General features: G+C 41.5%; 1 protein-coding gene across 8 annotated transcripts in view; it reads left to right on the top strand.

The window, feature by feature from the left end:
• Positions 1-3,817: 3,817 nt before the first annotated feature.
• Positions 3,818-17,871, top strand: part of MAP2K5 (mitogen-activated protein kinase kinase 5) — a 189,437-nt gene continuing 175,383 nt past the window's right edge. For 6 of the 8 annotated variants that reach the window (XR_004002314.1, XR_004002315.1, XR_004002316.1 and 3 more), the window contains exons 1-3: positions 3,818-3,952; positions 9,376-9,424; positions 15,546-15,613. Coding sequence is in view for 5 of the 8 variants with exons in the window: in XM_030577578.1 (XP_030433438.1) it covers positions 3,818-3,952; positions 9,376-9,424; positions 15,546-15,613 (252 nt within the window). In the remaining 3 variants the exon portion in view is untranslated. Of the gene's footprint in view, positions 3,953-9,375; positions 9,425-14,839; positions 14,937-15,545; positions 15,614-17,871 lie in introns of all 8 variants that reach the window. The other 2 variants (XM_030577580.1, XM_030577579.1) reach the window with 2 other exon arrangements.

Below are 17,871 nucleotides of genomic sequence, written 5' to 3'. Positions count from 1 at the left end.
TGCACGATAATATAATTGAAAGTGTGAAATAATAGATCTCCATTATTTTATCAAATTTGGTATATTTAGAACTTAAGTTCCCAGTGTTTATGCAAATTTGGTAAATTGAGTTGGTTTTCCCTGAAGCCCTATGAATGAAAAATATATTTGAAAAAAATCATAAAGCCATAGTAATTCTTTGATTTTGTATCCTAGTTTTTAAAACTTAACAGAAGATGATTCATCATTGAAAGGTGCACAGGGACTTCAGGTAAAAAGTTCATTTGAACATAAATGAGGTTCATGTGGGAAATAGCAGTTCCTAAGATATTCCTGACATGGGACTATATTAAATTTCTACCGTAGCAGTTAAATTATAAAGTTATTGAACAGAGAAAGAACTTATCTCTGCTAATGGCCAAAGATGATTTTTTTCAGAAAGGCCAGACAACATCAAATCCTAATAACGGGGAGCTGGAGTATGGTGACCAGATATACTGATTTTATAGGGACCGTCCCGATATTCAGGGATTTGTTTTATAAAAGTGCCTATTACCTCCCACTCCCATTCCAATTTTTCACACTTGCTATCTGGTCACCCTAAGAGGGAGACTGTTTTAGGAATTAAATTGAATATAGTTGGCATTATTATTTTTATTGAACATGTAAGTCAAATTGTCCAGCTTGTCACTTGTAATGAATAACTAATATTAACAGGTGTTATCAGATTATAGAGGACAACATTCAGTTTTCTTCATGCACAGCTCCCACTGAAATCAGTGAGGGAAGGTTGTGCTCATGGTTCTGCAGGGTGGACAGCCTTGTATCATCAATCCAATGAGAAATAAGCAGAGATATGTTGTGCATAAGATTTTTTTGGTATAGTTGTGTGTGATGTGTGATGACTGGTGATTGGGTTTTGTTATTGTTTGTAGAAAAGGAAGGACATTGCAGCTTTATGCAGCTGCAGTCGTATGATTCTTGCTGCTCCTAACTTCTGTATTAAGAGATCTGATTCTTTGAGCTCAAGTGCTTAAGGCTCATGCTTTTTGCAGAGATCCCAGGTTCATTCCCCAAAGACTACTCAAATAGGAGCATTGTTACATTTGACTATGCTGCCTTTAACTTCTAGATCCGTGATCTGCTCCTGCAGCCAAGAGGGGAAACCCAAAATCTCATCTCCAGAGTAGTAATGTTTCACAAATAGTTGTGTTGTAACTCACTGGCAATGTGGGTGGTATGTCTCCTGACAGAGGATAACAGCATGCTTTCCTCTGTGCTAGTTGCTCCTGTAAGTGAAGTTTCAAGGTTGTGGGATCCAATTCTGTGGATAATTTATGAGGGGGTAAAAAATACATATGTATAAAAGCTTATGTACCCTGAGGTAATTGTTGAAATGATTCTGTATTGCAAAATGTATTTATATTTCGTTCATATGTTTTTACTCTTGTATTTTTATAAAGTCTGCCCCTCATAAAATAGGAGGTGGCAGACTAAGAGTATGTCTACACTGAAAAAAAGGTATGTTCTTAACTTGGTTTAGGGTAACCTCCATTAGCCAACTTGGGTTAAAATAGCAGTGAAAACAAAACTCGGTTTTTAACTCAGGTTTGCGGCTCGAGTACAATCCCTGCTGCCTGTAGGTTTTAACTCCAAGTTCTAACATCAATTAAAAGCCAAACTGTTGTCTTCATTCATTGCTCTTTTACCCCAATTTGGCTAATGCAGATTAGCTAACTTGAGTTAGGAGCACACTTTTTTTTTGCAATGTAGACATATCCTGAGAATGTGATTGAGTCTGAAGTGTTTGTGGAAAAATATGCTGATGAATGCAAAGAGTGGATGATCTTGCCTATGTAAGCTTCAAAATGGTCAGAACTTGATTTAATAAATTTATCTTTCCACAAAGCAAGTTTCACCCTCCAAATGTAATGTTGGATGTTGTGCTGGCTAAATGCCTCAGGTTATTGCTGATGAGCTATCTTGCCTTTTACTTGCAGGTTACTAGTTTGAATCCTGAGCTCAGCTCATCAGGAATTATTAATTGTTCCTAACTCATGGACGATAGGTAGTTCCTATATGAGATTAATGAGTGGAGTCTAGGGTGACCAGACAGCAAATGTGAAAAAGCGGGACGGGGGTGGGGCCTATATAAGAAAGACCCAAAAATCGAGACTGTCCCTATAAAATGGAGATATCTGGACTCTGTAGTGTAGTCCCAGTTCCTACGTCACAAACTCACTCGTGTACTTTGTTCTAGATTATAACTGTCTCTTACTATGTATTTGTACTAGTGAGAGTTCTGGCAGCAGGGAGCAAAAAATTGCCCTACTATAAATGCATAGGAGTTGACAACATTGTAATTATCACACACACTCTGTGGATGGGCATGGGGAGTTTAAAAAGCAGAAGATGGGTTAACCACCCATGCACCTTTTTACAAATATCTCATGATTTTGGGGGCTGATGTGTGACCCCTGACCATTTGAGTTTGGCAATCCTGGGGACAAGAAAACCTTTGGGAATGTTCTAACTCTGAACTAGCGAGGGGCACAGATCAAGGACTCGCATGTGGGGCTGGGAAGGAGGAAGTCATCAGAGGAAAGACACCTGTGCAAAAATGTCCATGTTTGGGGTGCTGGGCCTGGGGGAATGGGACCATGTGGGGTAGGGTGGGTCTCGGGGTGAGGTGGGGACTCAGGGTTGGGGCAGCCCTTGGGGTTCAATGGGGTGTCTGTGGGGTAGAGCGGAAGGAGAATCAGGCTCTGAAGGGGAGCCATCAGGGTGCGGGAAGGGGGACTCAGGGGCTGAGGAGGAGCCCTGGGGGGCGGGGTATCGCTGGGGTGCACAAGAGGGAGAGGGGGTCTGGGTCTGGCCGAGGGGCGCACTGGGGAAGGGGGCTCTGGGCCGCCCCGGGGCCGAGGGGAGCAGTGGGGAGGCGGGGTCTGGGCCGCCCCTGGGGCCGAGGGGCGCAGTAGGGAGGGGGCTGTGGGCCCCCCGGGGCGGAGGGGCGCGAGGGGGAAAGGGGCTCTGGGCCGCCCCGGGCCCGAGGGGAGCAATGGGGAGGCGGGGTCTGGGCCGCCCCTGGGGCCGAGGGGCGCAGTAGGGAGGGGGCTGTGGGCCCCCCGGGGCCGAGGGGCGCACTGGGGAAGGGGGCTCTGGGCCGCCCCGGGGCCGAGGGGAGCAGTGGGGAGGCGGGGTCTGGGCCGCCCCTGGGGCCGAGGGGCGCAGTAGGGAGGGGGCTGTGGGCCCCCCGGGGCCGAGGGGGAAAGGGGCTCTGGGCCGCCCCGGGCCCGAGGGGAGCAATGGGGAGGCGGGGTCTGGGCCGCCCCTGGGGCCGAGGGGCGCAGTAGGGAGGGGGCTGTGGGCCCCCCGGGGCCGAGGGGCGCGAGGGGGAAAGGGGCTCTGGGCCGCCCCGGGCCCGAGGGGAGCAATGGGGAGGCGGGGTCTGGGCCGCCCCTGGGGCCGAGGGGCGCAGTAGGGAGGGGGCTGTGGGGGCCGAGGAGCGCGAGGGGGAAAGGGGCTCTGGGCCGCCCCGGGCCCGAGGGGCGCGAGGGGGAAAGGGGCTCTGGGCCCCCCTGGGGCCGAGGGGCGCAGTAGGAAGGGGGCTGTGGGCCCTCCGGGGCCGAGGGGCGCGAGGGGAAAGGGGCTCTGGGCCGCCCCTCCCCAGCCTGGCGCCGCCTCCCCGCTTTTCCGTCTCCCGCGGTTTGGTTCCGGGGCAGGCCGGTCACCGCTCGGGGACGGGAGGTGGCAGCTCCGGCCAGCGGCGCATCGACCCCGGCGAGTGCCGCCCCCGGGCCGGGCTGCGGGCCCCCAGCATGTGAGGCGCCGCGGGGGAATGCTCGTTCCCGGCGGCGGCCCGCCCCGCGCCATGGAGAGCCCGCCGCTCGTCATCCGCATCACCATCCCGGACGGCGGCGCCGTGGACTGGACCGTCCACCCCGCGCCGCAGCTGCTCTTCAGGGACGTGCTGGTGAGTCGCCCCCCTGCCCCCCGGGGTGCCCGGCTTCCCTCCCCTGCCGCCCCATGCCTGGCTGTGCCTTTCCCTTCCTCCAGGGCACTGAAGCAGTGGTTTTCAGCCCGGGTCCACAGAGCCCTGGGGGGCTGCAAACTATGGCTAAGATTTCCAAAGGGGTCCACATCACCATTTGCAATTTTTTAGGGGTCTGCAAATGAAATAAGGTTGAAACCCACTGCACTAAAGCATAAATGTCCCTTAGCATCAGCAAGCAGCGTTGCACTGTGGATGCAGATTCTCTATCCTTCCCCTGACTGTCCGTAGGAAAATTAGGGTGATGAAGTTGGGTGCAGTAGCTAAAAGATTCTTTATTAATGTAAAGGGAGTTTAGGTCTCAGTTGGAGGAACATTGATCCGGAAGCCGCCTTACTCAGGACACATGGGATGTGACGGATGGAAACACTGATTAATTAGACAATTTTTATAGTCACACACACACACCCACCCCCCGGTCTCTCTAATATCTTGGGACTGACGTGGCTACAACAACCCTGCATCCAACAATATTTACAGTAATTTTAAATGTCTCTTCAGTCAAATTATTGTTACTTAAACCAGTTTGTAAAAAGACACACTGTTGAAGCTAAGTGGGAAGGGATAGGTATTTTCCAGGGCAGGGCATTCTGAGGCCAGGTCTAGGTTTGGAAGTTTTACTGATTGTTGGTACATTGTATAGTCAATTGCTTGATCACACTTTGGTTTGTTATTTCATTATGACAAATACTCAAGAGTCCAAATAACCAGTGTCTGTCAGGTTAATATGGTACAGGAAAAAGATTCTATACAATACCGGTTCCAAAGAGCATTTCCATGGAGTGGGGTTACATTCACCTTACGCAGAAGGTGTGTTCCCCAAGTTACACATTTCAGCTGGTATAATTTATATGATTTTACAAGTTAGACATTTCTTTACATGTCACTAAAATCCAGCCTATCAGTTTGTTCCAGGCCCCTAACTTCTTGTTCTGTTCCTTTCTTATTTTTGTTTTGGATACTACTGTTTCAGGTACTGATCTGTGAAGGTACTTCACTAGCTTGTACTGAGACATAGAACAAATGTATCTTGATTTTGACAAGTTTCCTATCTGCTTGTGCCAAATGCTTACTTCAGCAAATGCAAGGTGCTATGGGAAACTTAGCATAAGTCTTAGGCTATGTCACTGCTACAGTATTTGTGCTTACCAGTATCAGTGCTTAATGCATACTCATATATATAGATGGTGCAGACAATACATATTATTAATTATATATATTTATATGCTAGTCGGCATATATTAGTCAACACATATATAACTTTCCTTTTAGGGGTATGATTTTTTTTAACCAAAATATTTATACGAGGAAAAGTCCTAGAATGGATACAGTTTTACAAATATAAAGATGCCTTTTATCTGTATCACTTATTCACCTTCTCATATTGGAATAAGTTATGTAAGCACTTTTTGTTCGCACTATGGAGGTTATATAGCTTTAGCTATATTGGTATTATTAAAGTGGTGCAACTTATATGTGTAGACAAGCCCTTAAGGAGCTGAAATTAAGTGGTCAGGTGGACACCTTGAATAATAATAACAATAACATTTATAAGATCTCTTTCTCAGAGGTATTGAGCATGCAAAACTCCAGATGAAGTAAGCAGGAGCTGCAGATGCGCAGCATCTCTGATAATCAGAAAACTGTTAATTTAATGTGCATTGTGAATCTGCTGGGTATGGTACAAAACAGATTGAGGCTAGGTTCGTACCCTAAGGAGGTTAAAAATGTGTAGAAGAAAAACAAATCAGAACACAGTATATCAGGTTATTTAACAAAGGATGCTGCAGGATCTTTATTTTGTGAAATAAAATGATTTTTTTCTTAAATTTAACATCTTTACTCTTTGAAATCCAAAGCTGTCTCTTTAGTATTTAAATCCCTTTTTGCAAATGAGATTTAATTTCTTAAATCAGTTTGGCATTGCAATGCTAAGTGCAGAAACACCTTAATATCTTTAAAAATCTGAGTCCTAGTGCCTAGTGTGCTGTTCTACACACTAATCTACGCCCCCCATTAAGTTTAATATTCAGTTATATTCCTTCTTAAGAATTGCGTCTTGGAAGAGAACTGATAATTAGCTGAATGATACAGATATGTTTGTTTAAAAAATCATTAAGGCCTTAATTCAGAAAGGTACTTAAGTTGTGCCTATCTTTCGGCACTAAGTAGGTACACAGAATTGGGACTACTCACATGTTTAAAATTAGACTCATACTTAAGCACATTGCTGAATTGGGACCTAAGTGCTACTGTTTGCAACACCACTTCAAGTGATTTTCTGTGTGTATCAGTTTTGCAGACTTTGAAGTGATCAGTAAACAGATTCCTTTGAAGATTTTTCACTACTAAGTGGATTACAGTGCACAGATTTTTTTCATTAATCTGTCTAGATTCACATGCTGTCCCATCACCATGGAGTCTGAACACCTGGAGGAGCGTGTCTTGTACTTACTTCTCTCACTTACACTGATGTGAATTCCACAGAATTACACTGGTGTAAAAGCTGGTGTAAGTGTGAGGTGGATGAGGCCACTGGCAGCCAGGCAAACCCAGCTACAAGCAATAGGTTTTAAACGTTCAGTTTTCTTTCCTACATATACAAATTGTTTTACAGTCTTCCACAGAACAGTTTTGACAGATTTCTTGTTTAGTCTGCCATTATCTGACTTTTCTCTCTGTAGTTAATGGCCTTCTGTTTTGTTGGATAAAACACCAGTTGTTCTATACGCTGATTTGCTTGAACATTTGTCTGCAAGATTTATAGGATTTTATTATTTGTGAGTTGTGGGGATTCTCTATTCTAACATCACTTATGGTAGCCTGCTGAAAGTTAGGATATCCTGAATTTGGGTCAGTAAGAGAGCTCCAAAATGTTAGAGGGTAAGGGTTCCTATGCATTGGGTAAAAAGTTTGTGTTCTTAACCCCATATTAATTTTATGAATTCATGTTTTAAAGTTCGGTGTTTCATCTGGTGTATTGACTTAATAGCAAGGTGGAACACTGAGCAGAGTAAAGATACCTTACCCGTAATTCACTATGAGACAGTTTTGTGGTCTGCTCCACTTTTACAGATCTTAAATTAATAGATTTAGATTTTTTAGGTTTTTTGTTTTTTTTCCCCCCAAATGGTAATGTAAAATGTGAACTTTAAGGTGAAAATATAAAGCAGGCTAGTAACCTGAGAGTGATGGTAAATCATAATTTTGGGAGTTTAGAGCCTGAGTTGGAGTCCTCTGAGCCCTCAAAATATGGTCCTTTCTCATAGCCCACACATCTTCTCCTCACATATACGCTGCTGGTAGACTCCCAAAGCTTGTGATGGCTTAACTAAAATACATTTTATATTGACTCCATTGAAATTGTGCCTGTGCAGGGATTTGCAGGGTTTAAAACCAATTTTAGTTAAACCAGTGTAAGTTTTGTGTGTAGACAAGACCTTAGTTCTTTGTACTGAATTTGTGCAGTTAGACTGTAACCTCTTGCAGACAGGGATTATATCTTCTCAAGTGTTCTATAGACCATCTACCAGTCTCTAGAAATAACAACACCACAAAAAATTCTCTTAACACTATACTGAGCTTTGTGTTGCCTACATTTTTGTGATTTCTTTTTGACTGCAAAGTTTCCACAGAATCATTGTCATGTGTATTGCACATCTTCTGTTATTTAAACTGTAGTATATAAAGGTAATTTATTTTAACGCATCTCAGATAAAAAGAGCAAGAAATAATTCTATATCTGTAATTTGGCCCAGTTAACTCTTTACTGTTATATTTGCTGCTTTTTCATTATATTAATTATCGTATTTTAATATTGCATCTCATATTTAATTTCTTAGTTTTATTCAGAGGTAAAAAAGAAAAATAATGGGACAGGGATCACTGAGGGTCCAATAATGTGACATGCTGAGCACTCCAAGGTGCATAAAATTTATTTGCAATAAATAGCTTTATTTATTATTTCCTGACCAGTTTGTGACATTGTCAGTGAAAAGCTTGCCTGACATGAGAAATGAGACAGCAGGAAGGAAAGATCATGCTATGCATTTATGCCATACCCCACGTGACGTAATGCAAACTCACTGTTGGCTGATGACACATTGTAGACTAGAAGGCCTGCATGAACTGATCTTCCACTGTATTTTGAGTAACTTTGATATACCCAGGGTAAAAACATTCTTGCAGTTTTTGATCTTAAAAAAAAATTATAGCATAGAAAATGTGTTTAAAATATTAGACATAAAAATGCACCATTTGGGACAGAAATATGTAACATACACAGAAATTCTACATTTCTGGGCCTTCTGGTATATACAGTTTGATCCTGTCCTTAGAAATCTTTGTTGTGGAAGTAGTTCAGGCAAGGGCGAAAAAACGTCTTAAAATAAAACACGCTGCCCAGTGTGTAGATAAGAAATATTTACACTTCTTTGATGCTTTGGCCTCATTTCTTACTGGACAACCAGGGTGTTTTTCTTATTTCAGACCAACTATGAATCCGCTCAGGTATTTATGCAGGATTTAAACTTCAATTAAAATAAAATACTAATACTAAAAACTTTATAGCTCATATGGTTGCAGAGAGACTGTTCCAAATGTAAACCAGAGCTTTCTGGTGAGCCTGCAGCAGGCATCTCTAGTGCATCCCTATCCTTCAAAGCTTTCCTGTGCAGGAGCAGAGTGAAATCAACAAGATTTTAGTCATTGTCCCTCCTGCTGTTCAGATCTATAGATGCTGGTACTGGAGGAGCTGTTGCACCCCCGGATTCAAGTGGTTTCCATCATATACAGAGTGTAGAGTTTGAGTCAATGGCTCTCAGCACCCCCATTATAAAAGTTATTCCAGCACCGCTGTTCAGAGCCACGTGGGCTGCAGAGGTAGGCACAAATCTACTTATGGTGTGGGAGAAGGACCAGAAAACAGAAGCTGAGCAAGTTATAAAATAATGGAACACTCTCTCCCCAACAGTCGGGATGGTTTAGGGTAGAAAGACAGAGAGTGTGTGCCTTCTCAAGTACAGAAATGATTTATAAACCTCCGTTTATGCGACTTGCCTTGAAGAAGAGTTCCACATGCATTTTTCATGCCCTAAGGACAAAATAAACTCTTTATATTGCAAGAAAAAGCAAAATGGAATACTATTCTTCCCTCTAGGGGCATAGGGAGGAGGAAGTGAGAGACTGATTGAAACTGCTTTGAATCCTACGCTAAAATTTGGGGGAGAGGGGTTTAAAGTCTCTTTTCTCTGTAATAGAGGAACTGTTAAGTTTAATGTACTCTGAAATGTCTTGAGCACTTCTAGTTAGAAATATGGCTTATTCTGTCCTATGTCATTGTTTAGGATGTCATTGGACAAGTTTTGCCTGATGCAACGACAACAGCATTTGAATGTAAGTACTGCTTATTTAACTTCTGTCTGCAGTATGTCTGGTACGGGCTCCTCTGCTCACATTATGCAGTTGTCATTTTTTAAATAAATAATCTTTATGTTCATTATATGTTACAGTTAAATATTTATACATTAATGCAAGTTTAATGATGATACTGAGCTAAGTAATATTTTATTATTTAATTACATCTTGAGTGAGCATATCTCTACAATATAGCTTTAATTACCAACGTGACCTTATCATGCTCTGACTCCTCACTGCAATTATACGGCTTGAATTAAATGAAAAGTATAAAGTACCTGTAGATCTATGATTGTAATTTGAAAATTTAATTCTCACTTTAAAAAACAAAAAAGCTGCAGAGTGCAGCTTTTAAAAGAAATATGCTACAAAGTGTAGAATAATACCAGGCATGGGAGCATAGCAACTGCTGCATTGAAACACCGGCTCAACTAGATTTGGGACCTTTCCTTTTTAATTCAGTGGAGACTGACCATATTATGGAGGATGAACCCTTGGTTTCCACTGGAAAAGGAGTTTTTGCATACTATAGCCACTGTAGGTTGGTGAGGCTGGAGAAGAATAATGATTGCTGAGATCTTATCCTACTTACGCTCTTGTATGAGGAGAAGATCTCTTTTCTGACATGTGAAGATAAGTGTCATAACATGAAGTCAGGTACAGTGCATGTATTGTGGTGGGGTGACTGCCTCTGTTATCTGTCTTTGAGATCAATTGTTTCTTTGGATCTAGGAAGATGATATCCCATGTTCATAAGGCTGGATTTGACAGTTGTACCACATGTGTTGAAGGCTACACGCCTCCCTAATAACAGAGAAAGATTTGGTTTTGTTTTAAATAAGTTTCTGTAATGATGGGAGGGCTGGAGTCTGCATTTTCCGTGCCCTAAAGAACAAAGGATGCTCTGTGGGAGGAGGTAGCAATTTCTTCCATTAGAAGAATACTTATGAGATGCCAAGTTTTTTATTTTCCTTCCTTCTTCTACAAGTTAAAGATGTTGGCCAACTTATCTACATTCTTCCTTTTTCTTTTCTTTGTTATGATGATGGTTGGCCAAACCTGAGCAGTACTATGATCCCGTGCTCCAGGTCACAACACCTGGAGCGGGGAGCTGGGCTCAGCCCCACAGGACAGGCGCTGCCACTGCAGGGTGCGTGCAAGGCAAGGTTGGTCTGCAACATCCCCTCTAGGGCCTCCCACCCCTTGGGGACAGGGCCTACCACCCTCCCCAAGGACCTTGATTTCAGTAGGGTTGGGGGAATATGTAAAGGAGGCTAGGGGAGAGGTCCTTTGAACTAATGAAGAGGCTGAGACATGGGGGGCTGAAGAGGGCATAGGGAATATTTAAGGAGTACTGATCTATGCTTGCCTTTAATTCCTAAAACTTTTTAATACCATGCAATAATGCTTAAGAAAATGGTGTAGTCTAAATAAACTGGTTTTTTTTACATGGTTTAGACATAGGATTTTTTTATATGGGATCATTTGAGGGATTTTATTAATGTAAATGTAATAAGTAAAAAGATTTTTAATGGATAAAATGTAATAGGAACCTCCCCCGCCCCAAAATGAAAAATTGCAAAAAATACAAAGTTCACAGGGTTCTATAAATAGGCTAAGATCCTACTGTAATTGAAATCTGTAACAAAGCGCTCATTTACTCCATTGATGCACATTTGGGACCTATACCGAATTGCTTAGTTTCTTTCTTTCTTTTTGTAACTCTTTGCACTTTTTAAATCTTTTTTTTGGCTCCTATGGGATTGTTTTCAAGAAGAATTTGTGAAGGGCAGTCAAACTTCTCTGCCTCAGGCAATAAGATCAGTAGTCTATTTAAGAGTGGACAGGCTTTCTACCCCTCCTTTCTAATATTTCAATTATTATGGGTGCCACGAGTCTGTGCTAGAGGAAAGGTTCCACCAATTTTCTGCAAAAGGTTTGCCCTGGTAGAGGTGGGTCTACAAAAAGAGCCATGGGATGTTGCATCTGGTTTGTGAATCTGCATGATGTATATTAATGCTGGAAGTGAGAGAGTATATATGATAGAAGGTAAGGCGCAGAGTACTTGGTTGTGTTGTGCTTGATCGATAATCATGGGCATAGAAAATTAAAGGAAATAATTGTTTTGTGAATCTTTGAGTGGCTTTGTTGCTTTTACGTCCGCATGTTTGTTTTCGACTAAAAAACATGTCCTGTGGGTAAGAACTGTATTTGTAAACGTCCATTTCCCCCGAGCCTGGGACATGTACCCTTCCCCATTGTAAAACCTAGGACTTGCGATAGGGACCTGAGAAAAACCAGGCTCCAGACCTTATCATTTCTTTTATAATTTTTTGATTTTTGTTACCTATTTCCCATATCACACATTAGCTTTGTTTGAACTTCATGCACCAGTAAGAGTCCCTGCAATCAGAGCAGTAGCCCATATTAATGGTACCGTGTGTAGAACTTTCCTGGAAATACACATCTGCTGCTGTGCTTTCAGTTCATGTCTCTAGTCTGTCATTTACATCTGCACAAAACTATTTCCCCTGCCATTTAACTGGCATCTAAAATATGTCTGTATGTTGATGCTTGATTTCCTGGTTACTCTAGCCATATCAGATGCCTAGATTTTACTGGCATAAATGTCGTTCTCACCTGCTTGATTACTTTCCAGACACAGATAACTGCCAGCTAGTATAGTCTCCTCTACTGTTTGTTTAGTTATTGTTATCTACAATGTATCATCCATTGCAGCCTCTACCTGGGGCTGTGCTTCTTCTACCATTGGACTTTTATGCGGATTTCATCATTGTATTACATGTTGCTACAAATAAAATGACTAACAACATATGGCCTGTTATGATCCTTTTATCCAAACTCTGCCATTTTGTGTATTTGTGACACACTGCAGATTTTGCGAAGATTGCTACATAATATTTGTTTACCATCTGCTGCACTCTATTTGGTATCTTGCTAGGATTTTTTCCTCCATTTTAAGTGACATTAGCAAAATCCAGCCAGTACATAGGCTTTTTGGTTCTACTTTTGCTTCCCTAATGTGCTGGAAAATCATATTGTTGTGCTCTAGGCAAGTAGACAAGCTTGGAGTTCTTCTCTCTGAATCAGTGCATCCTCTATAGCCAGTTTGGGGGCTATTCCCAGTTATATTTTTTGGTAGGATGGCAAAAGAATCTCCTTATTTAACATAAGAAATATATGCTCCAGTTAAGAAAAAATTGCCCGGATTGTTTTAGACTTGCTTTCTTTTAATATCTTCTGTTTTTCATCAGTATGTTTGTATCTTTTCTGTATTCTTCATGCAACTGTAAGGAGGTTTCACAGTTCTGATACTCTGGAGCTATTTTCATATCACTTGAATCTACTCCTGAATGACCCTGGAGATCCGAGGATGTTTCTCCATTGGGCTGTGTGAGTTCGTCAGCTACACACCCTTGGATGTTTCTAGCATCACTTGTTTTTATTTTTCTCTTAAGCCTGACTTGTTTAACAACTCTGGTCTTCCTCTGTCTTTTTTAAATATATTTTTTGCTCATCTACTTTTACTTCTGATCCCCTCTCTGCTTACAGCGCTTTCATTGCGGTCATTACTCTGGCAGCTTTCTTCAGTGTTTGATTCTCATGCTTGAACAACTTTTTTTTCAGTCAAGTTGTAGTTTTACAAACCTCTCCTCCCTTTTCTGTTTCTTATATGCTTTCAGGTAAGGAAACATTCAGTTTCAGCTCACTAACTCTTCCAAATCTTTTCATTGTTCTTGATAAAACAAGTTGGTACAGGTTGGTCGCTCTAGAAAGCATTGTTAACAGCCTGGCAACTTGCCAGTTAAATCTCCATGCATCCTCAAGACTGTTACAGACTGTTACATGCCAGCCATGTCTCCGTTCAAAGCCATCTTTCCAGTGTCTTGTGAGTCTGCTCTGGTAGATTTATAAACTCTAGTGTTCTAAGTATTTTCAGTTACATACTATTACCCTGTTATTTCTTCCCCTCTGAGCTCTTTTTGCTCTTTTTCCTTATTGCTTTGGAGTTTTCTGCTAGATTTTCAAAAAAGAATGAACACATTCCTTTGCCCAACTAATTTATATCTGTTGCTGAACGAATGTGTGTAATTATGAGTAGAGGTTAATTTTCATCCAGGGAAATAGTCACACATTTTGTGTGATGTTCTGTGCCAAGGCTGTGATTTTTTTTTTTTTTTTTTTTAAAGGGACTTAAGCGAGTCAGACACCCATCTCCCATCAGTTTCCAATGAGAATTGGGTGCCTAGGTCTCTTTGAAAATCCCAGCCCAAAACCATGTGTGGTTGATCTCTCCTCCGCCCCCCACACACAGCCTACAAATATACATGCCTTTAACATTGCCTCATTTTTTAGCTTAAAATTTAAATGTCTTATGGAATGCAGTTTAGAAAGATCACCGAGTCTGAGGCGCTATCTGTGCTATGAGCTAGGTCTATAATTCCCTTGCTCATGTCCTCAGATGTTTGCTAGCGCTCACTGAGCTAGCATGAGTATAAATAGCAGCATCCCCATGATACAAACCCACTGGTTTCAGATGGGTTTGTATGTACTCAGCAGAGCTCAGCCATGCCTCTGCTGCCACCACCCATAATACTGCAGCTATACTATTTATACTGCTATTTATGCTTGTACTGCCTTAAATAAATATGAGCAAGGGAATCATACCCCGAGTCACACTGTAGATATAGTAAAAGGAAAATCCAATTTCCAAATCTGGGGAAACAAATGTTAAAGGAATATTGTATCTTCAGAATGAAAGAGGAATTTAAATCATGGCGGGCAAAGATGGGAAACAAATCAATAAAAAGGTAAATCAGTAAAAAATTATATTTTGCTACAGATTGAGAGTGGGGTTCTGATCAATTTATCTGATTACTTGTGCGTCTCACATCATAAGAGTGTCTGAGTACCTCACAATTGTTAATGGAGATCAAATCCTGCTTAATGCCTTTGGAAAACTTATTCCAATGTTAGATCCTAATTTAAAATATATATATTTTAAAATCTCTCGCTTTACATAAGCCTTTCTGAATCTTCTTGTTCTTTCCTCTGCCTTCAGATCTACATCAGCATCTTTCCTTGTGTCACAAGATATGCAGTGCTGTGTGTATGCATGTCTGTACCTTAGCTCTTATTACAAAGGTGTGATTACATTGCACTGTTCATGAACCACTCACTCTCTTTTCCTACAGTTGTACTGTGCACAAATCCTCCCAGACATACGTGCGTGCACATGAAGTTTGGCACTAGTCTAAATTGATGTGTGTATATATGGACATACAAATGAATGATCATGTGCTGGTTTAATTTTGTTTAAAGGTAAAGCTACTGTTGTTATTAGGTGTGGTAGAAACCTGTGCTTCCTGACAGGTATCAGGAGGAAGAAGCATGACAGGAGGCAGATGAGCATGAGACAGGAAAGAATTGATGTAAAGACAGAAGATTTTAGACTAAGAAGGATGTAGCGGTAAGAAAACACATCAGGTTTTTGATATTATGTTCTTTCTTTCAACAAAACTGAATAAACTTAATTCCATCTTGGGAGACCTAGACCCATTAAGAAACCACTCAATCTTCACTCTGAGTTTACAGTGTCACCAGAATGACTTAATGGATTTGCATAAGGAGTAATATACTGTGCATAGACTGGAATTCCACAGGGAGGTTCTGCTAGCATTGTAAATTGAGAGAGCAAAGTTTCGAGTGCTTTGTTCTTGTCCCCGCTCTTAAAATGTAATTATAGCCTCTGTTTATGTGCATTTGGGATTACTTTGGTATATGCGGTTAGAGAATGATCTGCTGTCCTCCTTTTGTGCTTTTGTGTCTCAAGTCCTTCAGCTGCTTGGTCTTGTTTTCCTCACTTGTTTTTTCCACGTCACATGTCTAGGCCCCAGACGATGATGATGTCAACAGTCATTTCAAGGTTCAGGGTTTTTTGTATAATTGGCTTGCTTGTTGAGTTTATTTTCATTTGTTTGTAGAAATTCCGTTGTTCAGGTGGAGTAAACAGGCATAATTGATTTATTAAAAACTGTAAATGGCTTTTCACTTAATGAATGTAATACTTTTTTATCAGATGAAGATGAGGACGGTGATCGGATTACTGTTAGAAGTGATGAAGAAATGAAAGCCATGCTATCCTATGTAGGTATATTGTAACAAATGGGGAATATTTTTCATGGTTTTCAATTTTCCTGTAATTTTGTCCATTATTCTGCTCGTATTGAAGTGTTAAAAATAAATGACAATGATCATAATATATTCCTGTATTAAGTGGAGGTGGTGGGGTTTTTTGTTAGTTTTTTTTGAAAATCACATGGAGTTGTGGGCATGCTTGACATTTTTAAAAAGAGTTGTACACTTACTGATCATACGATGAACATTAAGAATAATGCATCTTAATGACTTTTGCATTAGGTATAGTGAAGGCTAAATGGACTATCAATTTCTTGTATTTTTTATTCAGTACTTAAAGTAACGGCTCATTAAAAATGAACCCCTGGGCTCTAAAAAATTTTCAGAATCTACTTTCATCTGGAGACTATTTCACCCCTCCTAACAGAAGAGTTACATTGTAGCTTCAGGCTCAATATGCACAGAAGATTTAAAGATGTATTTCTGGTTGTTGTTGTTTTTTTTATATGTACAAAAAAAAAAAGCAAAACCAGTAACTTATTGAATCTCAGTTATTTTAACTCATTATTAGCTATATTTATCTTTCCTATTGTAAATTTTAGTGAAAATTTCCATTTAACGGTTGCTTTCAAATGAAATGGATGAACAGGAAAATAACCAATAGTTTTCTGTTCTCTTCTTTTAAGATGGATATTAAGTGCTAAAATCCACTTTTTTGCCAAAAAAGTTTTTTTTGTTTTCTGTTTATTTCTTAACTTTGAATGTTGCAAAATTAACTACTGTACAGCCATTGAAGTATTAATCATCTGACTGTGGAGGCCTTTTGTGTGGGATGTAATGCTTTAGCTTAGTTTAGAATTTGTCATAAAAAATATACAGGGTGCTCCTTTGTTATCAAGGATTATTTTAGGTGGCAACTATTTTCCCCAAAGCATAGAATCATAGAAGATTAGGGTTGGAAGAGACCTCAGGAGATCATCTAGTCCAACCCCCTGCTCAAAGCATGACTATCCCCAACTAAATCATCCCAGTCAGGGCTTTGTCAAGCCGGGCCTTAAAAACTTCTGCGGATAGAGATTCCACCATCTCCCTAGGTAACCCATTCCAATACTACAGATGAGGATTCACCCGTGCCGAATGGAGGGGAATAATCACTTCCTTCAGTCTGCTGGCAATGCTCCTACTAATACAGCCCAATATGCTGTTAGCCTTCCTGACAACAAGGGCACACTGTTGACTCATATCCAGCGTCTTGTCCACTGTAGTCCCCAGGTACTTTTCTTCAGAACTGCCACTTAGCCAGTCGGTTCCCAGCCTGTAGCAGTGCATGGGATTATTCCGTTATAAGTGCAGGACTCTGCACTTGTCCTTGTTGAACCTCATCAGATTTCTTTTGGCCAATCCTCCAATTTGTCTAGGTCACTCTGGACCCTATCCCTACCCTCCAGCATATCTACCTCTACCTCCAGCTTAGTGTCATCTGCGAACTTGCTGAGGGTGAAATCCATCCCATCATCCAGATCATTAATGAAGATGTTGAACAAAACCAACCCCTATGGCACTCCGCTTGATACCGGCTGCCAACTAGACATCAAGCCATTGACCACTATCCATTGAGCCCGACGATCTAGCCAGCTTTCTATCCACTTTGCAGTCCATTCATCCAATCCAAACTTCTTTAATTTGCTGTCAAGAATACTGTGAATATCACAAGCTTTGCTAAAGTCAAGGTATGTCAGGTTGACTGCTTTCCCCATATCCACAGAGCCAGTTATCTCATCATAGAAGGCAATCAGGTTGGTCAGACATGACTTGTCCTTGGTGAATCCATGTTGACCGTTCCTGATCACCTTCCTTTCCTTCAAATGCTTCAAAATGGATTCCTTGAGGACCCGCTGCATGATTTTTCCAGGGACTGAGGTGAGGCTGACTGGTCTGTAGTTCCCTAGATTCTCCTCCTTCCCTTTTTTAAAGATGTGCACTATATTTGCCTTTTTCCAGTCATCCAGGACCTCCCCTAGTCACCACAAGTTTTCGAAGATAATGGCCAATGGCTCTGCAATCACATTCACCAACTCCTTTATCACCCTTGGATGCAGCGCATCCGGCCCCATGGACTTGTGCTCGTCCAGCTTTTCTAAATAGTCCTGAACCACTTCTTTCTCCACAGAGGGCTGGTCACCTCCTCCCCTGCTGTGCTGCCCAGTGCAGCAGTCTGGGAGCTGACCTTGTTCGTGAAGACAGAGGCAAAAAAAAGCATTGAGTAC

Source organism: Gopherus evgoodei, chromosome 10 (genome assembly GCF_007399415.2).
Source record: "Gopherus evgoodei ecotype Sinaloan lineage chromosome 10, rGopEvg1_v1.p, whole genome shotgun sequence".
In the NCBI taxonomy this organism is placed as follows: domain Eukaryota; kingdom Metazoa; phylum Chordata; order Testudines; family Testudinidae; genus Gopherus; species Gopherus evgoodei.
The sequence above is the reverse complement of the archived record's forward strand: the minus strand, read 5'-3'. Positions and strand labels throughout refer to the sequence as shown.